The sequence below is a fragment of the Petaurus breviceps genome, unplaced genomic scaffold, assembly GCF_028583685.1.
Source record: "Petaurus breviceps papuanus isolate PSGF00001 unplaced genomic scaffold, PetGlider_PUasm1.0 689, whole genome shotgun sequence".
NCBI classification, from domain to species: Eukaryota; Metazoa; Chordata; class Mammalia; order Diprotodontia; family Petauridae; genus Petaurus; species Petaurus breviceps.
Window position 1 is genome coordinate 988565 of NW_027186458.1, and position 22166 is coordinate 1010730.

Below are 22166 nucleotides of genomic sequence, written 5' to 3' on the forward strand. Positions count from 1 at the left end.
AGTGCCTAAGTTGTAGGTAGCAGGCCTAGTCCTGGTGTTAAGGTCAGTAGTAATCTAGAGGAGAAGCTAGGACTTTGGTTTTCCTCTGGAAAAGAATGTGCTTTGCTAACATCCAGCTAATCTAAGGTTATTTAGTTTAGTTTTTTTTTTGGGGGGGAGGAGAACAAAACAAAAAATCTGTGATAATCTATAGAATAGGACAGTCCAAGGGGCCTCAAGATCAATGACAAGAAAATGAATTGGAGGAATAAAAAATGGTTCACCTGAAGAAGGAAAGACTTGGTGGGTTAGGGGAAGGAAGGGCACGTTGGACACCTTCATATATTGTCAAGAGCTGTCTGGTGGAAGGATCAGACTGTTTCTTCCTCACCGCAAAACGCAGGAATAAAAGAAATGGCTGGAATCCATTTCTAACCAGATGAGAGTCAGATCAGCCAATTGAGGTCAGTCAGCCAATAAGTATTTCTACAGTGCTTACTATGTGACTGGCATCGTGTTAAATGTTGGGAATACAAAGACATGCAACTGCCAATTAGTTACAGAAAAGTGAAATAAGCCACTTTGGGATGTAGTGGGTTTCCCTCACTGGAGGCCTTGAAGAAAAGTTTGGATGCTATTCATCAGAGATTCTTTTGAAAGGATTCTTACCCAGATCTGAGCTGGTCTGGATGACTTCTGAAGTATCTTCCTAACTGGAGATTCCATGATTCACCAAGATACAGGGATCAACATACATGAGATTATGTTTAAAAGTTTCTGTATGACCTGGGCTTTTATTCTAATGAGGATAAGACCCTTATTTGCACAGAAGTAATGAGTAATTGGTGATAAACAGCAGGAGTCAGCTTAAATGTGAAAACCAGCTGTTACATTTTTTGTATGAGTACTGGGACCTCAGAAATCAGCAAAGATTACAAATCAGGACTTATTGCTTTGTTGATTGTCTAGATTTTTTTAAAAATGAAAGAAAATGTTAATAAACCACATTAAACTTAAAAGTATATCTTGTGCACATTGTCTCCCAGAGAGCTGAAGGTTAAACACATACCAGAACACCCCTGGTAATAAGTGACCGTAGAGACTATCAAATGACTAGTGGTAAGGTGTCCTACCTGATGACTGCATTTGTTGAAGCATCTGCATCCGAGGCATTAACAAGCAGCACATCTGACCCCGTTGGGGCATCTTCTGAAATGGTGGCAGAGTACATCTTGTGAGCAAAGGTAGGGACGTTGTCATTGACATCATCAACTATGACATTCACAGTGCCAGTGCCAGTGAGGGCAGGAGACCCTGAAAGAAAAAGCCCAACCCAACAAAGGCAAGTCTTAATGCCGAGATAGTATGGCTGATCATGCTAAGGAACTGTCTTAAGTGAGATGGCAGTCAGCTCACATTGTCACATAAGCATATCGCTCTTCCCTACAGAGAACATTTTCCTTTCTCATTTCTACATAGGCTGTCCACCATGTCTGGAATGCACCCCTCCTTTCTTACCTTCTTTTGGAATCCCTAGCTCCCCTGAAGGCTGAGATAAAATGCCACTTCCCAAATAAGGACCTTCCTGGTTCCTGTAGTTGTTAGGAATTAGTTGTTAGGGTTCCATTCCCAAACTCAAAAAAATGTATTTGAATTTACCTTGCATATAGCTTGCATTTGCTTGACTTTAGCCATTATTCCTCACCAAAGAATGTTAAATTTCTTTAGGACTGGGGGAGTGTCACTTATTTTTTCTTTCTATCTGCAGCCTCTAACATAGTGTTTGCCACATGGTGGGCATGAAGTTAATGCTTATAGAACTGAATTATGCCAATATTTAATCTGAACATTAAAGTGAACCAACCTACTTCTCAGAGACTATATGAAAAAATTATAGTAATGACTTTGAACTTAGAAGAATTACATCAAATCAAGTCAATGAACACTTATTAGCCATCTCTAATAATCATAATAGAATCATCTCTCAGACACTTTTTAAACCTGTGTTCCCTTTAACCAAAACACAGTCTCCTCAAATGCATATGCACTGATTTGTAAGTCCATATGTATGTGTGCATGTACAGGTGTAGTTAGAGGTATTAGAATGGGTAGGAGAGGAAACAGGGTGTAGCAGAAAGAGAGGTGGCCTCAGCATCACGAAGATGTAGTCTCCAATCCCACAGCTGCCATGTGCATGTAGGTATATTATATATGTTTCTGTATGGATTTTTATTATTGTTAATCATTTGTTTCAGTTGTGTCTGACTCTCTGTGTCTCCATTTGGGGTTTTCTTGGCAGAGATGCTGGAGTGGTTTGTCACTCATTTTATGGAGGAGAAACTAAGGCAAAGAGGTTAGGTGACTTTCACACAGCTAGCAAGTGTCTTATTTGAACTCACAAAGATGAGTCTTCCTGACTGCAGGCACAGAACTCTATCCACTGAACCACCTAGGTGATGCATGTATGGATATACATATGTGTGTGTGTTGATAGGATGCTCATGTGTGTGTACACAATTACGTATTTCTTCATGGAGAGTTTCCTATGCCAATAAAGTAACAATTTGGCTACCCACTGAGAGTAGTTCAAAAACGTGGGTACAAATAAAAAGGAAACAAAAATTTGCAAAGTGCTTTGAGCCAAGGACTGAAAGGAATGATACTACATGTAAGTTTATAGTTCCTCCCTCTCCCTCTCTCACCCTTCTCTCTCTCTCTCTCTCTCTCTCTCTCTCTCTCTCTCTCTCTCTCTCTCTCTCTCGCTCACTTGCTCTCATTTCTCTTCTTGTTTCTCTCTTTGTGTCTGTCTAATTTTTAGGGATTAAACACAATCAGAAGACACCATGTGATACTGGAAAGATCAGGCCCTTCAGTTGACACCAAAAAATTATTATAATTTTACTTTGAAATAAAAATGTTCATCCTAACATCTCTCTTTTTTGTTTTATAATTTTTTTTTTAAAGCAGCATTGTGCCTACGGATGCATCTTGGTCCTTCAAAGTATTATGAAATTCTAATCCTTCTTTAAGCAGTGGCCTTGCCTCACTCCCTGGCTCACTGAGGAGTGTGGAATGCTAAGGCCCACTTCAGGTTTTATTCCTTGAGATCTCTCCCATACTGATGTGTTATTCTCTATAGGGCTGACAATTTCATCCAGAAACAAATAGCCTGATGCAGGAGGAGTAAGCCTAAAACACGGGTTAGTGATTCAGACAACAGACAGGGTCAAAGGTGTAGAGACAGTTGGTCATTGTAAACATGAAGCTCTAATTAATCCCAAGCCACTTCTGGTGAATCCCAACATAATCGAGGCCAATGTTCAGCTTGGGTGAATCTGATCATGATGGATGGGATGGGTGGATGCCTGTTAGTGCAGGCTTATGTAGTTTCATCTGGGATTGATTTACAGGAACCAGATGCAATCAGAAAGAAGGGACAAAAGGCAATGGTGTAGCTGCGGTGTCGATGGAAAGTCAACTCACAAGGAGTATAGGATGGCCAAAGAGCAGCAAAGCTTGCCTTACAGCTGTTGAAATGCAAGTTATTGGGTTAATGCAAGAGGGAAGGAGGACCGGAGAGAAAGGGGACTCACACTTTAACTTTACAGAATTTGTGTGGATTGTGAATTTTGTTGATATATCTCGATCAGGAATGTGAACATGGACCAATGGTTAGAAAACCACTGTGACAATTAGCTAACAAGTGACAGCGGACATTTTAAAGTTTACATAGATTATTATCAGTAAGGGGATTAGGGATAAATTTGCACAAAGCTTGTCTGATAGCAACAGAGCACATCTACATGGCCTTGTGAGGTTTTCAAAGCTCTTCACCTATATTATTTAACTTCATGATCGTTAAGAACAACAGCTAAGAAATATCAAAGCACTTCACACATTCATGGTGTCCCAGAAGTCTTAGTACAGTTTTAAGCCGTTTTATAATTGTATAGATCTAGAGATAGAAAATGCACCAAGGATTTTGGGACACTTTCTATTGTCTCAGAAGATCTTTCCAACAACCTTTTGAGACAGCTGCTGTTGCTACATCTGTTTTGCAGAAAATAATAACTAATGACTAGTATTTATATAATGCTCTGAGATTTGGAAAGGACTTTATAATATTATTTCATTTGAGTCTTACTACAACCCTGGAGGGCAGAGGTTCCCAGTTTCTACAGACAGGAAACTACCCAAGGTCACAGAGCTAGTGTCTGAGGCAGTATTCAAACTCAGGTCCTCCTGACTCCAGATCCAGTCCTCTGTCTACTGTGCACCTAGCTGCCTACAAGTTTGAGTAGAGTGAGGCTGAAAGATTAAGGGACTTGCCTACCCAGGATCACATGGCTAGTGGATGTCTGATGCAAAATTCAAACCCAGGTTCTTCCAACTTCTAGTCTAGTGTCTATCTACTACTTATGTTATCTCCCATAGTTTTCATGCTGTAACCTAGTGATTACTGGCATTTTACCTATATATACTTTTAGGTCTGGTATGGTTATAATTCTGGGAATACTCAAGTCCTTCTCCCAGTGAAAATTAAATTTCCGCATCACTCAAACATACTTTCATATTCTGAATGTACAAATACAATTCAATTTAAAATATGTTTGGAGGTACCAAATAGTAGTTACCATAACTCAAGGAAATATGAATTAAAATAACATTGACTCAGTCCTTTGACAGGTATGAGATGAAGTCTCTGTAGCAACATAAAGTCAAATCATAAACAGGAACTGAAAGAAACAAAGGACCAGTTTGGAGAATGAAATGTCCATCCAAGATAAATATTCCAATGGGAATACCTCAGGAATGCACATCTGTCGGCTGCCTGGATTGAACTGCTGGAGGCAGGGGGTTGGCACTGCATTCTGGGACTTGGGCATAAATTTGGAGTGATTTGTCTTGTGTGGTCATTAGACTTTATGCAAACCTATAAAATACCTTTACATATTTTTTTTTCCGAAGGTGGGCCATTGAATTTAATGCAAATGTTCCTTAAGTCCACACAAATAACATTTTAAAAAGTGAATCCTCCAAACTCAAGGATAAAATCACAAATTTAGATGTAGGAGGGTCCTTAAAATTCATTGAACTCAGCCATTTCATTTTACAAATGAGGAAATTTTACAAACAAGGCTTAGAAAAAGTCGGGCTACCCTCAGAACCACTCTCCTTCTCCATGCCGTAAATAATTCTCTTCCAGCAATACTCATGTCCTACTGGAGGACTCTTTGATCTGTCATGCTACCTTAGGCTTTAGTCCTCTGAGGCCCCATGCCACATAAGAAAATGCTAAGCAGCAATTACCCAAATGTGCCTTCACATCAGTACCCAATAAATCAGGGCGTGATGAATACCTGGCAAAGCTTTTAGTGAGGACCTCTGCAGAAGCATTGGCACCTCCCTCCCCCATGAAAGTGCAATTGCCTTTCTCTGCTCAAGGCCAAGGTTGACCCTGCTGGTCCAGGCAGATGCTCAAAGTCCCTCATTAGAAATGCTAATGAGTGAAATTTCCCCTCATCTACTGATCATGCTGTCATAGAGATGACCCTTGGTATATCAAGTTGACCCGAAATTTTCAACAGAATGGTTAGGCAACTCTTCTGCCAAGCATTAAAAGACAGAGGAAAAAGGAAGAGTGAGTGACTGCACAAAAACACACATATATACACACATAATACATATATACATTCATACATACATGTATATTTATACACACCTTTGTATTCATATATACAAACACATAGGTGTATATATGTGTGTATACATACCTGCACACATATGTGTGTGTTTGTGTGTGTATATACATACATATACATATATATGTATATGTGTATCCAATTTTAGATATCTTTACTGTGGAAGGTCATTGAGCTTAGAATTTAAAAACCTGAAAACAAGTCACATCACCCTTATTAAGCCAGGTATATGGCTCTAAGAAATGTGCTCAATTCAGAGAAAATTTGGGCTCATATACTGGCTCTTATACTCACTACCTTGGACTGCATGCCTCAATTCCTTCATCTATACAATGAAGTGATTGGCGTAGTCTCTCTCCAAGGTCCCCCTCTAGCTCTAAATCAAAGGTCAGCAAGCTACAGCCGAAGGGGCAAATACGGTCCAACACATGTTTTTATATGACCCATTAATAAAGTTTTTTTTTACATTTTAAAATAGTTTTATTGTATTTTAAAATGTAAAATACTTATTAAAAATATCAGCTGATTTGGCACTCAGCTAATAAGTAGTTTGCCTGCCTTAAATCTCTGATCCAAAGACCCAGGGCAAGTCCCAGCATGAGACTCGATTTCCTCTACAAAATAGTAATTGCAATACTTTTTTTTTTTCCTGAATTGATCCCAGGATCTTGCGAGGAGGAAAAACACTATGTTTTTAATAAAGCACCAATTGTGAATTTCTATTATTGTTGTTGTTGTTATTATTGTCGTTGATTTCATTCTTATCCTTTTCCCCCCCATGGAACAGAGATTTAAAGTATAATGGGGCAAGTTGTTTTTCATCTGTGTGTGTGCATATTGTGTGTGCGTGTGTATAATATATTTATTGTTCTGCAGACATTTGCACAGGCAGATGAAACAGCTCCTTTTCATAATTGAATAAAAGTATTAGGATGTAAGCACATTTTCTTTTTTTTTTTTACTTAAAAAATGCTTTATTAACTTCTGATTTACATCATTCGTTTCCACCAGATTTTGAGTTACAAATTTTCTCCCCGATTTACCCCCCAAAATAGCAGTCCCACAGGATATCCCCTCCTCCAGTCTTCTCTCTCCCATATTTTCTCCCATACCCCTTTTGACTTTTCCAGTGGATCTCTATGCCTCAGTGCCTATATATGTTATTTCCCAATTACCTGTAAGATGGTATTAATAATAGTATATATATATATATATGTATGTATGTATACATATACACACACACATATATATATATGAATATTTGATTTTAAATCTTTCAATTCCTGATTCATTCCCTTCCTTCCCCGTCACCCACCCCCACTGTGAAGACAAGCAGTTCAGTATAGGTTGTACATGTGTACACTAAAAATGGGATGTCACCCTCCAGGGGGGAAGGGGATGAGAGGCGGAATGATGGAAGAGAGGACAGCCTGGGGGGCGGGGGGGAGTTGTAAGCACATTTTCTGTAGGCTCACTGAAAGCATCCTTGGTAGTACTCCCATAGCAGACAAAGCAGCAAGGATAACTTGGACCTCATCTTGTTTCCACATGATTTTGTTTTATCCTGCTATGTCTCTATATTTTGAAACCTTTTCATTCCATGTAATTTGAAGATTATAAGTAGTTGGTATGGCAGCATCTATTAAAAAATGTTGTTCTTAAATTTTTGTGGGTAAGTGCTACGTGAGGGAAATTGTGGGCAACAGTGTTGCCTGTGGTATTAGTCCACTTCTCGTACAATTTATTGCTTAAATTCTTTATTTGTAATCCTGGAATTCATCATCTGTCAGCACATAAGAGATAGCAAGCTTCTGACACGCAATTCTAGCCTCCAGGTCATGTCTTTCTTGGACCCTAGTAGGGACCATTTTTTAATGATCTGCACTCATGGTACATCTCCACCATTCCCTTCTGAGATCCATATTGATCACTAAATTACAGGTCCTTAAGAATAAGAATTCTTTCTCCTGGCAAAGTTCTTTTCCAAAATTGTCATCTTAAATCCTTCATTTCTATTTTTAAAAAAAATTCCTGGAATTTGCCCATTTGCTTAATGCTTCATCGTCAACAAGCCAAACACCTGTGGGATGATATTTGAGAGCAGACAGGATATCATCAAATGATGGTTATAGTTCTTACAGATTTTTGACCTGTTTATCATGTTCTCTAAGAGTATTTATCAATCCTTTTTCTCCTATTTTTCTGTGGAAGTGTTCATATTTCTATAACTAATCTTGTGGGACATAAGTTTTCCTAATATCTGATTTTTTTTTCTTTTTTTCCACTTTTTCAAAGATATTATCCAAATAATTTATCACCTAATTTAAAGATTAACAGTGCACAATGAGACCATTTCATCTATTAATTCAAAACAACAAAATGGATGGAAACTCAAAGCATTCAGCCTCTATTTTCCTTTGGATTAGGGACTTAATTTAAAAGCTTAAGGATTTTATACTCATTGAGTCAAAATGACATTTGATAACAATGGAGAAAGAGTGTTCAAATTGTATTTTGGTTGAATGATGTAACATGAAAACATCTATATATCAAATGATTAATATGATGTTTTTGTTCAACTCCTTTAATTTGGAAGCCATATTTAGTTCTATCGAGGAGATGATGAAGTTTAGGCAGAAATGCAATTGGCGTAAATGATCTCCTTGAAAAATGTCATGTTTTACACGATTGTACATATATATCTCTATTAGATTGTTGGCCATTTTAAGGAGGGGGAAGAGAAGGGAGGGAGCAAAATTTTGAACTTAAAATCTTACAAAAATTAATGTTGAAAATTATCTCTATTTAGTTGGGAAAATGAACTATTATTTTAAAAGAAGAAAGAAAAGGAAAATTTAAAAAATATTGTGTTTCATATCTACTGTTCTTAATAGTATTGTACAGTGACAGAGTTTAAACAAAGAGAATTTTCCCCACTGGGAAATGAAATACTGTAGGTTTTTTCACTATATTTGAGTCTATTTTATATATTTGTATAACACAAACAAGCCATTATGTGGAACTGAGCCAAAGGTTTTACAATTAATAAAGGCAATAGTAAAGTGCCTGAGTGCTTTTGAATAGTTTGTTAATACTTGCCAAATTGATAGGCAGCTGTTCTTTACGCACCGCAGACTTTCTGGCACACCCTTTTTGATCCTCAGGAAATACATTGTTTTCTTATAAATATTTATAGATTTTTTAAAATAATGTAATCTGTGAATGCTTTTTACAAATAAAGTACATAAATGTAATTAGCCAATTTTTGGAGGGAGCACTGGTGTCATTGTTTTTATTATTATCTGACTAAAGTGGGTATCTCATCATGGTTTGGAGCTGGTCTTCCCAGTTATGCCTGTCCTGCCAAGTTGGAAAAACTTCTTATGACTAGGAATGGATTCTGTGACTGCTGTTCAAGGGCTAGTCTAGCTAAGGGCTGATGGGCTCATCCCAAGAAGAGGGATGACTGAGATAACTGATTTTTTTCAGTTACAGAAATTCATATTGACCATTAATTTAGATAATCACCTGTATTCCTAGTATTCATGAATGAAATCACATATTCTTAAAGCATGAATATTAAAGAAACAAAATATAGTAGGCATAGTATTTTTCATGAATTGTATTTGATGTAAGTTAGTTCACTAATATTAAGGAGATGTTAACTGGTTAAAGTGGTACTGCCAAGTATAATGGGAGGGTGCTTATGATTTAAAATATTTAAGAACAAAACTCCTTAGTGTTATTCCAAGAATACTGAAGGGAGATACTGCCAGCTTATCATCATGGACCTGGTTTGCTAATATGAGAAGTTATTAGGAGAATGAGCCAAGAGTCTGCAATTTATACACGCTCATAAAAAACAAGGATTTTGGAGGGGACACTAGTAGCCAAGGGCAAAAGGTAAAGGATTTACATGGCGTGAGTTTTAACAGCCTCTAAGATACAAGGGTGAAGAGTGAGTACATTCTTTGGAGATAGCCCTTGCCAAGGGGAAAAGATGGAATATAAAGTGTGAAGAACATAAAGGCCCTTCCAGGTGGATCACAGAATATAGGAAGGGTAGTACAATAATGCTGGAAAAGTACTTCTGGACCACTTTGTGACAATATATAAAAGCTAAAAAGAGGAGTTTATGTTTGATTCCAAATGTCATAGGGAACCAATGGAGTGTCTTGAGTAGAGAAGTAATATGATCAGAACTGAATTTTAGAGGAAAAAAATCATTTCGTTGTCTAGGTAGTAGATGGCTTAAAGGGGGGAGATGTTTGAGGCAGGGTGACCATTTAGAAGGCTATTACAATGTATAAGGGAGAGGTGATGAGGGCTTGGAGTAAGGTGGTAGCTAAGTAAGTTGAGTGAAAGGGACAGATACAAATAATGTTGTAGGTGGAAATGACAAGATTTGGCAACAGATGTTGATTTTGAGGTTATGAGTCTGGATGACAGAAAGGTTGATGGTTCCTTCAACAAAAATTAAGACATTTAAAAGAAGGAATGGTTGGAGAAAGGGGTAGAAAATCTGTTTTGTTTTGGACATGTTGAGTTTGAGATGCTTCTGGGACATTAAGTTCATGGTGTCTAAAAAACAGTAGGTGATGTGACAATGGAATTCAGGAGAGAGACTTTGGTGGAATATACAGAACTTGGCATCATCAGTATAACTGTAATAAATGATCCCATGGGAACTGATGAGATCATCAAGTGAGATAATATAGTGTGAAAAGGGAAGAGGGCCAAGTGCAGTTTTGGGGAATACGCAAGGTTAGTAGGTATGACTGGAAGGGAGGATGAGAAAAGGGGAAGGGTCTGTCTGACATGGAATAGGAGAAGAACCAGGGCAGAATAAAGTTACTAAAACCAAGAACTGGGTAGCTAGGTGTTGCAGTAAATAGAGCATCAGCCTGGAGTCAGGAGAACCTGAGTTCAAATTCAGTTTCAAACACTTATACTAGCTGTGTGACCCTGGGCAAGTCACAAAACCCCTAGTATTTCCACATTCAAAAACCAAGAGAGGAGAGAGTAGACAGGAAGAGGAAGTAACCTTCAGTGCTGAGGGTTGCAGACAACCCAAGAAGTATGAGAACTAAGAAGAAGTGATTAGATCTGGAAATTAAGAGATTCACTAGTAACTTTGGAGGGAGAGATTTCAGTGGAATTTTGAAGTCAGAATAGAGATGATATAGTGTTTAGAAAAGAAAGTAGAGATGGAGGCATCAAGTATAGTTGACTGCGAAGGGGAGAAGAAATATAGGATGACAATATTAGGGATAGTGGGATTAAAAGAGTTTTTGTTTGTTTGTTCTAGGATGGGGGAGAAATAAACATGCTTATAGGGAGAAGGGAAGCATCAAAAGACAGAGACGGAAGACGATAGAGAACAGAACTAATAGTAGGGGAAGTCTGCTGAAGTAGATGGGATAGGATCAAGTTTGCTTGAAGAGAGGTTTGCCTTGGCAAGGAAATGGGTCACCTCTTCATGGGAGAAAGAGGTGAAGAAGATAGTGGAAAAAAATATGTTGAAGAATGGGAGATGAAGAAGAGGGTAGAAAAGAGGAGTAAATAAAGTTATTTCCATAGACAAGTCTGTCATGGAATCTTTCATGTTATTAACATTCCCAATAAGCATCTTATTGAAGGATGGACAACCTCCCAGACTGTCTTGTGCCTACCAACATTAATCTAATATGACTCATGTTCCCAGTTACTTAACATTTAAAGTATCTAGAGTTTTGTTTACTTTCAGTGTAACTTAAAAGAATTCTGACTATAAAGTTGAAACTCTGCTAATTTTAAATTTCATTCCTAAAAATCATCACTTAAACATTTACTTATTGGGCAATAGGTGGGAAATACAATGTTAATTCTTTTTTTTTTCATGGTGGTTGAGGGTGGGGTGAGATGTGGTTCTGAACCAGTGATTTCAATGATGCAGGCATCTCCCACCATCAAACTGTGTCTACCACCATAGAATAGAAATTTATCTCTAACATAGAGTCTAAGAGACAGTTGTCTGAGGCCCAGTAAGAGATGAAATGGCTTTTATGTGCTCATATGTCTAGGATGTGTCCAAAAATATCATTCTTCAGTTTTCCCAAATCAATCTTCTTAGGCACTATGCTATACTCCTTTTCATTTGTCCACTGTTATATATAAAATATGGAAAATGACTTTTAAAAATTATTATTCCTTTAAAATCCATACCATGTAGAGAAAGTGTATACCCAAACCCAGGAGGAAATGGCATCCACAAAAGATACGGTGGAAACAACTATAGGTTGCAAATTAAAGGTTCTGGATTTTCATCTTGGCTCCACCATTCAACTGGCTGTGGGAGCTTTTGGCCAAGTGACTAATACCTGAGAATTATTGCCTAGATGGCCTCTCAAATCTCTTCCAGTTACAAAATTACATGATTCCAGAACATCTGTCTCCTTTGGAGTTTGGGTTAGTCTGAAATTCTCATTAAATAATTCTTTTTTTTTGTTGAATTCCTTTTTTAAAAGTCAATTCACCCTTCCAATTTCCCTCCCCCCCACACACACAAACACATAGACACAACATTACCGCCACCACCACCAATAATTAGTGCTTGCCATATGGCCTTGTTTTATGGGTCTTACTCTTGTAGTTAAACTTCCTAAAATTGTAGTGGTTGAACTGCAAAATTAACTTGCAAACAATGACTTTATAAGGTGTTATATGCTGCTTAAGTAAGAGTTTACCTCATGACTGGAAATTTTTATTATTTCCCAGGAAAAAAAAAAAAACAACAACCAGGAAAATATACCTATTTAACATTATGTCTCATTTCATAGGCTCATAGATTTAGAGCTGAAAGGGACCTTAGAGGCCACTGAGTCAATTTGCTGATTCTATTCAGTGATTTCAGTCATATCCAACTCTTTGTGGTCCCATTTGGGGTTTTCTTGGCAAAGATACCGGAGTGGTTTGCTATTTCCTTCCCCAGCTCATTCACAGATGAGGAAGCTGAGGCAAACAGGGTTAAGTGACTTGCCCAGGGTCCTCGAGCCTAGTAAGTGCCTAAGGCCCCTGACTCCATGTCTGGCACTCTATCCACTCTGCCACCTATCTGCTCATTTTACGGATTAGGAAGCTGAAGCCAAGGAGGTGGAGTGTTTTGCTCGGGATCCTACCATCTGAGGTGGGATATGAGCACAGGTTTTTCGGACTCCAAGTTCAATGTTCTTGTGCAAGTTCAATGCTGCCATATGCCATAAGGTAGAATGCTCACAAGAAAGTCAAACACAAACAACAATATTTCATGAAGTTGTCCTGAATAATGCTAATCCATTTTGAATATATCCAATCAGATATTTCAGTGGATTGGCTACTCACTCCAATCCCTAAAAAGTCATACTCAAAACTAACAGCAAACCTTTTACATATCATTGCATTTCAGATTAATTTCCACCATACCAAAATACTAGAATTTGACAACTGGAGAATGGTGACGATGGACAGTGATCATTTGACTTGGGTATACAAGGTATCAAGAATCTTCTTCAAAGGTCAGTTGTCTTGAAATATGTTTTCCCTGAGATAGCTGGCCAAAGAGTAAACATTCTCAAGATCATTGACTCTCTTTTTGTTTCCCTGCCAAATGTGGCAATTATGAATTCAATTAGAGTGAAGTGGGGAATAAAACAGAGGGTAAAAAATGAGATCAAGAGGCTACTTATTTAGAAAGATCATTTGTAGAGAGAAAGCAAAGAAAATCAAAGGAAAGACAGAGGACTGTGGCTAAAATCATTCCTCCCCTGTTAAGTACTAAAAGTTAAATCAAGCTTATAAAATGCTCCAAAGGCTCACTGCCTCCTAGCACATTCCACTGAACCCATCTCTCTAGACACTTCAAACTTATCAGACTGCCAAAGGGGTCCAACACACACACACACACACACACACACACACACACACACGCACAAACTCAGTCACTTAAAAAACCCTGCCCCAGAATACCTAAAGTCTGATTTTGCTCTAAACCTATGTGTCTAGGACCTCCGCATTGGAGATGTAACCATTAGAAGCTGACCAAGCACTGATCTCTCAGAAATATTGTGCAAGAATGGAACTGGGGCTTGAAGTAAGAAATCGTGGGAAGAGTGTTGGGCTTGGATGCTAACGTCATGACTCATCTCTTTCTATTCTGATAATAAACATTTAGAGACACACAGTTCCTTCTGAGGATACTTTAGTTGCATCATAGAAATTATATGATAAATTTCAATATTGTCATTTTCTTCCATGTGATTATTATTTCTTTAATTTTCTCTGTGACCCACTCTTCGATGTGGTCATAATTTTGTCTACATTAGAGTTTGCATCTTTTACTTGCATTTCTTTTTTTCTTTACTATTTTAACAGGATTCTATATTTACATTACTATAACTATATAAATAATATTAATTAGTGATTGATAAATAGCAATTCAATATAATATATAAATAAATTATCATTTAATTACATTGATTTTATTTAATTATCTTCAATTACTATGACTATTCTTTTTGATTCCATATATTTCACTACGTTTCCTTTGGGGGCTAGCACACTATCTCATATGCGTATATGCAACATGGATTTTAGAAACATGTGTAATCTGTTATAGCCTCATTTATAAATGGCCATAGGTCTAAGCTAGTGTTCCCAACAATATATTTGATGTTTTCCTTCTTATTTAGCTTTTTGTTCAGTCTTCCCTGTGCTCCAAATATTACATGCCAACCATGTCCTCGTCTCCATAAGAATTAATACCAGGGGCGGCCAGGTGGCGCAGTAAGAGCGTCGGCCCCAGCGTCGGGAGACCCAGGATCAGTTTCAGCCTCAAATACTCAGCACCCACACAAAAATAACTGGCCATGCAACCTTGAGCAAGTTATTAACCCCAATTGCTTAAAAAAATGAATATCAAGATATATATTCATGTTCTAAAGAAGTCACTCTCTTTATGCATCCAAACCAACCATCCCCTCTCAATCATTTGGTGCATACACAGACCAGATAGGAATACAGATTTGGAACCAGAAAGGCATTAAAGGGTATCAAAGCCAATTCCCTCATTTATCAGGAAGCTAAGGTCCAGAAAGAGGTAAATTTGTTTGCTTTGTACAACACACAGCTAATAAATAGCAGAGGCTGGCCCACTATTTTTTCCTTCAAGTGCACTAATCTATTCACTGTGCATACATATACATTATATATACATATGTAATATAATATACATATATATGTATATATACAATACACACAGACATATATATACACACACACACACACACACATACACATACATATGCATGTGGTTTGTGTGGCAAGAGTCACTTAAACCAGGGGTGGGGAACCTACAAGCTCAAGGCCCCATGTGGCCCTCTAGGTTCCCAAGAGCTGCCCTTTGACTGAATCCAAGTTTCACAGAACAAATCCCTTTAAGTAAAGGATTTCTTCAGTAAAACATGGACTCATTGAAAAGGTCACACACAAGGACTTAGAAGGCCACACGTTCCCCACCCCTGATAAACTCTCAGTCACCCAGGAAATATTCTAAGACGATATAATATAGAAAAAATCCTGCTTTGGGACACAAGGAGTCCCTACATTAAGGAAACCACAAGCGCAGACTAATGAACACACACACAGACAATACACTTCCATCATCAGTGATCTAGCCTTTCTTTTCCTCAATTCTCTCAAGCAGAAAGAAGACTCTTCCTTTTTTGGTGGAGGTGTGACCTCAGACTCTGCAAGAATATGCCAGCAGAACATATTATTAGGTCCTTGGAAACTGATGTGATCACAAACCTGACGATTGACTGTTGGGCTTGTCACCCAAGAACCCACCTTCCTAAGCAGTATAAAAAAATAGACATTTGTCAGCTTTCACAATTTTTGATGACCAACTTCTAAGGTATGGAGGAAGTGATGGTTATCAGTAGAGACAAAATTCATCATCAATCATGTGGGTCATTGAATTAATAAGAGTAAAATGCCTGTTTCACATCTATTTACATTCATTGAGAAGGGGAGCCAAACGTCCAAGCTTAAAGATTCACATAATTCGAACAAACCTTGGCAAGATCTTTAGCAACCTACAAATAACTTTTCACTGTCTCTGTTCCGTCCACAGATCATTCTTGTTTTTTGCAAAGCTATACCAATTTTAATTCAATCCTATCAGAAAGACACATTTAAGAAAATCCTGTCTGCTAGAGAGCTAGTGATGGAAACTGACAATATGACAGAAATATGAGGGGCATCATTTTTGTTGCGGTTGTTTTTTTTTCTCCTTTATTATCATGAAACCCTTTAACACTTTGAACATTTTTTCTGGAAAAAATATTAGGATTTTGACCATCCTGATAATTTTATTTCTGGGCTGCATGAAGGTAGAGCAGAATCTTTGAGAAGATTTCCTTTTGGTCATCTCCATACTTCCATAAGCTGTGGTTATATGCTGTCTCAACTAAGCAAAACCAAACACTCTAGGCACCGTGAGCAGAACTACAACAGAGTTTCTGTTACTCTCCATGGAAGTCGATTATACAAGAGGACTCTAATTAGTAAAAGATTGTAGTAATAAATTGAATACGGTTGATTTATGTCTGATCCTGCCATAATTGGCAATTTTTTTCTCTCCTTTACATTCAGGGTTATGTCACCAAAGAAAAAGTCCTACCTCCTTTCCTATAATCAAAAAAGACCAAATAATTGAACACAATGCATTCCATGTCCTAATTAGTGGGTTATTGGAATTTCTACTGCTCCACATATTTAGTTTCATAGTTACCAGCGGGGGAAATAATTCTAGCTCTTTGTTTTGAGAGCATTGCAATCAAAATTTATTAAATCTTTAAAGAAATGTTATGCTTGGTAGAAGACAAAGCTTTCTTTCTTTCATTCTTTTTATTAATAATAGTTAGTATTTATAAAGCATTTGAAGATTTGCAAAGTGCTCTGTAAATATTATGTACTTGAGTCTTCCAAGAACCCTGGGATGTAGGTGCTGTTATTATCCCCATTTTACAGATAAGGAAACTGAGGCAGATAGGGATTAAGTAATTTGCCCACAATCACACAGCTAATAAGTGTTAAAAGCAGGATTTGAAAAGAAGCATTTCTGCTTTGGGTTGAGTACTTCCACATTTCTAGGTTTTTATCTTCCATCCAGAGCCACGGGAGTTTCTTGCAGGGGGTAATGGAACGGAAATAGCTTTTTTTACTACAAAAAGTTCACTATGATAACTAAGTGGAAGAAGGACGAGCTTGAGGATAGACTAGATAATTCAGCAGGGTGGAGGTGATGTCAGAGGAGAGAGTGTATACGAGAGATGTCATGAAGGTCAGATTATATAACTTGGTAATTGATTCCATATGGGGATGTAAAGAGATTGAGGTATTGAAGATGACACCTAGTTTGGGAATATAGGTGACTAGGAAGATGATTATGTCCTCCACAGTAACAGGAAGATAGGAGGCTTGAGTAAAGGTGATGAGTTTTGTTTTGGACATGTTGAGTTCAATATGTCTACAGGAAACTCACAATATGACTGATCACTTTCATGCCTGACTTTAATGTGCCAGGGCATTGTCATTCACTTCATTTCCTTGTCTCTGGACTCTACTTCTCATTTCCCAAATCCAATCATCTGCCATGTCCTAGTCATTTTACTTGCAAACCACTTCTTGTATCTGTCCCATATTCTCCAGTCCTATGCACTATAACCATAATCTTTAACCTATGGCATCTGTAGCTGAGGTTTAAGAGAGAATTTATCCTCCTTGGCCATTTATGCTTTCCAATCGATCAATCAGCATTTACTTAGTACTCATCTGCTAGGGAAACAAACTAAATGCTGAAGATGCAAAGGAAATAAAAAAAAAACAATCATTTCTCTCAAGGAGTTACCAATCCAACGTGGAAGACAACACATAGAGAAGTAGATACATAAGGGGCGGGGGAGGCTCTAACAGTCAAGGAAAAGGCCTCCTGCAGAAGATGCCATTTGGATTGCATATGGAAGGAAACCAGAGATTCTATGAAGAAGGAAAGTCCTCTGAGTATGGGTGATAGCCAGTACAAAAACACAAAGATGGAAAATGAGTGTTTCAAAAATAGGAACTAGATTGGCATGAGTAGATCACAGAGTATATGGTGAAAGAAAAATGCATGAATATTGGAAAGGCAGGAAAGGGACAGATTATGATGGTTTTCAATGTCAGTCAAAGAATTGTTCATTTTGATCCTGCAGGTAATAGGTAGACATTGGAGTTTACTGAGTAGGGTGGCTGAAATAGTTAGACCTAAGTTTTAGGAAAACCAGTTTGGCAGCCAAGTGAAGAAAGTATTAAAGAAGGGTAGAGACAAAGCAGGATGACCAATCAATCAGGAAGCTATGGCTATCATCCAGCTGAATGGGAATGAGGGAATGAACTAGGGTGGTGGCTGGGTGAGTGGAGACCAGAGGACCACAATGAGATTCTGTGAAGGTGTTTCCTAAATTTCTGAAACCTCACACTTTCTAAGCACTCCTTAGATTTTTCAATATACTTCCCAGGGTAAGAGCATGGATTATTTTGTAAGTAAGGCATTCTTAAATCAGGGAAAGTCTATTCAATAAAATGTCAAAATAGTACTTCATTAGGAGAATAAAAAATATCGATAAAATATGCAAGGAAGCTAAGTGCCATCCACAATGGTATGATGACTTCCTTTCCCACAGGAACTATGTTAATGAGAGGCAGAATAACATGGTGTACAGGTTGTTGGACTTGGCATCAAGATCACCTGAATTCAAATCTTACGGGATCCTTTCTATGCAACCATGCAAATTAGTAGCAAATAATTCTACAAGCCTGACTTTGCTCATCTCTGAAATAGAGCTAACAACAAGGGGGTACCCATTCCCACCCCAAGGGTACTGTGAAGCTCAAATAGGTTAATTAATACATGTACAACGCTTTATATAATTTAAAGTGCTATGTAAATGTCTGCTTTTAGTAAATCTTGATCAACTGTAATGAGTTCAATTGAATTGCTAACAGATGATAAACCATCGCTTTGGAAGCAATCTGCAAAGCAAGTGGTGGCCATATCATATTTCCTTCAGTGACAGGGTCTAGCTCACTATCTCATCCTTGCATGAAGAAAGGATACAGGAGCTTTCTTGTATCTCCCCCAGCCCCTCCCCCCATACACACAAGATATGGCTAATGTGGGAATATATTTTATTTGACTAAACATGTATGTTTCAAGGCATTTTTCCTTCCCCTCTCCCCAGTTTTCTTTCCTGAGAGGACAAGGGATAGGATTACATCTAGAAAAACAAAAAAAAAGGAAAAAGGAAAAAAAAGAAAGGTCATTTTTTACTGCAAAAAAAAAAAAGCATAGAAGAAAATTCAGAAAGTCACAGACAGGAAGTATAGGTTAGAAAGTTACAACTTGACTATATTATTTAGTGTAAAATCCTCTTTTACTGTTGTGTTATGTTTTGGGGAAGTTCTGGTTAATTGTGGCTAATATATGGAAATGCTCATTTGAATTGTTTTTTTTTTTGTTCTTGCTGCAGTTGTGAAGGAAGGAAGGAAGGAAGGAAGGAAGGAAGGAAGGAAGGGAAGGAGGAAGGGAGGGAAGGAGGAAGGGATGGAGGGATGAAAAGAAGGAAGGAAGGAAGGAAGGAAGGAAGGAAGGAAGGAAGGAAGGGAAGGAGGAAGGGAGGGAAGGAGGAAGGGAGGGAAGGAAAGAGGGATGGAGGGATGAAAAGAAGGAAAGAAGGAAGGAAGGAAGGAAGGAAGGAAGGAAGGAAGGAAGGAAGGAAGGAAAATCCTGGCTCTGGAGTCAGCAAGCCAGCGAACCAGGTCTTGCCTCTGATGTTTACTGGCTGTGTATTGCATGACCTTGGGCAGGTCCCAACCTTTCTGGTTCTTCAGTTCCTCATCTATAACATGAATGGACTGAACCAGAGGGCCTCTAAGGTCCCTCCCAACTCTAACTTTGGATCTAGTTTTATCTGTGGGTGACACCTGTATCTGGAAGGGTCAAACTCTACATCTACCACTGAAGGGAGGATAATAGTCACACATGAAGAACCTGGGGGCCTGAGAGACATTCACGACCAAGGCTATAAGCCAGTTCTCCTGGACTTGACACAGCTTCCTTCAGGAGAAAATAGCAGTGTTGGCTGCTGGCTGGTGGAATGCTCACTGTCAATCCTCGCGTTCTCTGAAATAACTTTAAAAATGGAAACAGTGAATCACACCAGCAAGTGCAGTGCAAATGCATCGCAGTCTTCCAAGCATCACTGCCCTCGGGGAAAGCAGAACAGCAGGCCTGGGAAGAGGACAGCCCCCTCTCCCTTAGGCCTGAGCTTCTTGAGCCAAGGAATGTTTACAGAGCCAAGGGCCAACAGAACCATCTCAAGACTGGTATAAATGCATAAGCTTCTGGAATGGCATTTTTAGGTTTCCTAATATTAACATTCCAAATTTATTAGTTTGTGTTAGTATATGAGGAAATAAAAAAAGATTAAAAAAACCTTTTAACCTATCAGACTTACATTACCTGAGGAATTCTCAGAATGATTTACCTGAAAGAGCTACAGAACTGTCCATGTAATAACAACAGCTGACGTTTATCTAGCCATGTTTGTGTATGTGTTGGTGTGTGTGTATGTGTGTGTGTTTTCCATGGATGCCTGTGGCAGTCTGGGGAAGCCTATGGGCCTTCTGAGTGGGAACTTGCATTGAAGGTTTCCAAAGCACTTCACATGTGTTATCTCATTTGATATTTGACATTTTGATAACAACCCTTCAAAAACAGATGTTATTATTATCCTTATTTTACAGGTGAAAAAAAGAGAGGTACAAGCAAGCTAAGTCAGTCTTGTCAAGCCAAATAGACGTAGGGGCCACTAAATCATGCACATAAGTTTCCCTGAAGGTAAAATATTAACTTAGAAAATGATATAGTAAGATTATCTATGATGGGGCAGCCAGGTGGCTCAGCAAGTAAGAACACCGGCTCCAGTGTTGGGATGACCTGGAGATCAAATCCCGGGCTCAGACACTCAGCACCACACCAAGAAATAACTGGTCATCTAACCTTGAGCAAGTTACTTAACCCTGATTGCTTAAAAAAATCTATGTTTTATTGCATTTTTATTTATTTTGTTAAATATTTCCTAATTATTCTTTGATGTGGTTCGGGCTAATTATAAAAATAACTTGAATTTATATACTGAATCAAGGTGTAGAAAACCAAACCAAAAAAATAGTCCAATAAAACTTGTACTGTTAAGTATTATTATAGTAGTTTTACAGAGAAAGCGTGTGTGTGTGTGTGTATAAAAGAGAGAGAGAGAGACAGACAGAGAGAGAGAGAGAGACAGAGAGAGAAAGAGAGAGACAGAGACAGAGAGAGGGAGAGAGAGACAGAGACAGACAGAGACAGACAGACAGACAGACAGAGATTTGCAGATGTTATTTGTCCAGGGACTTAAGTGAGCCAGATAATAATGCTACAAACAGGATTGAAAACCAGATCTTTTGACTTTAACTGCATGCTGCATAACAGGAAAAATTTCAGTCCAGAATGAAAGGCAGTGAAGGTGCCATCATGACAAAAACTCTCTTTACTCGTCAGTGATCACAGTTACAAATCAGGAAAGGAACTTTCAGGTCATCTTTTCCAACTGCCTTATTTACAGATAAAGAAACTAAAGCCTGGAGAGCTTTAATGCTTTGGCCAAGGTAGTAACCAGAAAAGATGGGATTTGAACAAGGGTCCCTCGGTGTTATCAATCAAAGTCTAGAACCTTCAATTTCTGGACAGAATATTATGTTTCAAAAAATAGATTTTCAAGAAAGAAAAAAATCTAATTATAATTATATACATATTATATTATTTATATATAATTTATAGCATTTGCTATAATTAAATCTAATTCCTTTTGCTTACCAGAAATTTAGTAAAAGTTGTAAAAAAGAATAGCTCTTCAACATGTCTACTGTATATGAATGAGTTTTTGGAATTTGGCAGGTAAATCTGGAAATGCACTCCAGTCTCAATCCACTCACCTGCATCAGTCGCTGTAACCAACAAGGTGCATTTCTCCTTCTTTTCTCTATCTAGGCTCTGTATCACTTTGAGTTCCCCGCTGGCTGAGAGAACAAAGGCATTATCTTCATTCCCTCCAATGAGTGTGTATGTCAGTTTGCTGTTGGAGCCTTGGTCATCATCTCTTGCTACAACCTACAAGAAGGAACAATATGTAATACAGCTAAAAGTGAGAGGACGAGTGAAAAAGGAAGAGGAGAGGAAAAGAAGGTTATAATAAATGATACAGAGATCTATCAAGAAAGAAAAAGAGAATGAAAGAGAGAAAGAAAGAGTGAGAAAGAAAGAAAGAAAGAAGGAAAGAAGGAAAGAAAGAAAGAAAGAAAGAAAGAAAGAAAGAAAGAAAGAAAGAA

General features: G+C 38.0%; 1 protein-coding gene across 2 annotated transcripts in view; it reads right to left on the minus strand.

Moving 5' to 3' along the window:
• Nucleotides 1–22166, minus strand: part of FAT4 (FAT atypical cadherin 4) — a 236793-nt gene that overhangs the window by 78990 nt on the left and 135637 nt on the right. For both annotated transcript variants that reach the window (XM_069104858.1, XM_069104857.1), the window contains exons 6-7: nt 21774–21948; nt 1113–1293 (exon numbers count right to left, since the gene is read on the minus strand). In XM_069104858.1, coding sequence (XP_068960959.1) covers nt 1113–1293; nt 21774–21948 — 356 coding nt within the window. The remainder of the gene's footprint in view (nt 1–1112; nt 1294–21773; nt 21949–22166) is intronic.